General features: G+C 39.9%; 1 protein-coding gene across 1 annotated transcript; it reads right to left on the minus strand.

Annotated features, from left to right (window-relative positions):
• Positions 1 to 2: 2 nt before the first annotated feature.
• LOC107579843 (glycosyltransferase 8 domain-containing protein 2-like) lies at positions 3 to 909 on the minus strand (the record flags this gene model as incomplete). The annotated part of the gene is made up of 5 exons (XM_016265633.1): positions 886 to 909; positions 695 to 782; positions 382 to 494; positions 117 to 283; positions 3 to 30 (listed from the first exon to the last, which is right to left on the minus strand). Coding segments are annotated over exons 1-5 (420 nt in total), but the record flags the coding sequence as incomplete, so codon positions are not given.
• Between the last annotated feature and the right edge of the window lie 18 nt (positions 910 to 927).

Raw genomic sequence — 927 nt, forward strand, 5'->3', positions numbered from 1 at the left:
CCTGCCATGGCACTGCTGTACAGATTCTCCCTACATTGACATGGAAAAATAAATCTATTAAATCTGAACTAATTTGATCTCATAAAAACTCAATATGAACCAATATACTGTATCACCTGACATTCTTAGCCATCCATTTCTCCAGCTGTTTAGTTATTTTTTGCCTTTTCCATTCACCAATGTCTGCTACAAAAACACCTGGATTAAAGGAGCAGTCGCTGGGGTTGATGCCCAGCTCTCTGACTTCCTCTTTGCGGTAGTCCAGAAAGCCCATATAAGTTGTCTGTGGGATGAAATGAAAATCAACCCATATATCAGTAACAAAAGTGATAAACTTCAACCATATTCAAAATACTAATACATTCATCCATAAATACCCACCTGCATCCCCACACTGCGCACCATCTCATGTGTGGGGGGCAGATCACAGTCTGAGGCGAACGCAGCAGCGTGTCCCGCTTTCAGCTTTATGTTATACAGTTCCTGTATATCTCCTGTCAGTCAGATGTAACAAAAATCATTCATTAGCACAGTGAATAGAGCAGTGAAGAGGTTTCATTTCATGCACTTGACATATGAGATCATGCTCGCATGATTAACTTGATGATGAAAGCTTTTGTATCAGTGCAACACGAGTACAAGTGTAAGGTTAGTATCAATTTCAGATGCTTACACACATAATAATGGACTTCACCTTGCACTATGACATCATCATCCAGGTAAACGATCCGCTCGTGATTTTCAATGCCAAGAAGTGGCAAGTAGAACCTCACAAAGTTAAGCTGCAACACAAAAGAAACCAGGATTAAGAAACAATTAGTATGTAGAAGCCTTCAACATTTAAAACAAGAGTCTAAGAAGGGCGTGTTCACATACTGACATTACATGTGGCCAAGTATGGTTACCCATACTAGGAATTAGTGCTCT

Source organism: Sinocyclocheilus grahami, unplaced genomic scaffold (assembly GCF_001515645.1).
Source record: "Sinocyclocheilus grahami isolate Dianchi unplaced genomic scaffold, SAMN03320097.WGS_v1.1 scaffold20729.1, whole genome shotgun sequence".
NCBI classification, from domain to species: Eukaryota; Metazoa; Chordata; class Actinopteri; order Cypriniformes; family Cyprinidae; genus Sinocyclocheilus; species Sinocyclocheilus grahami.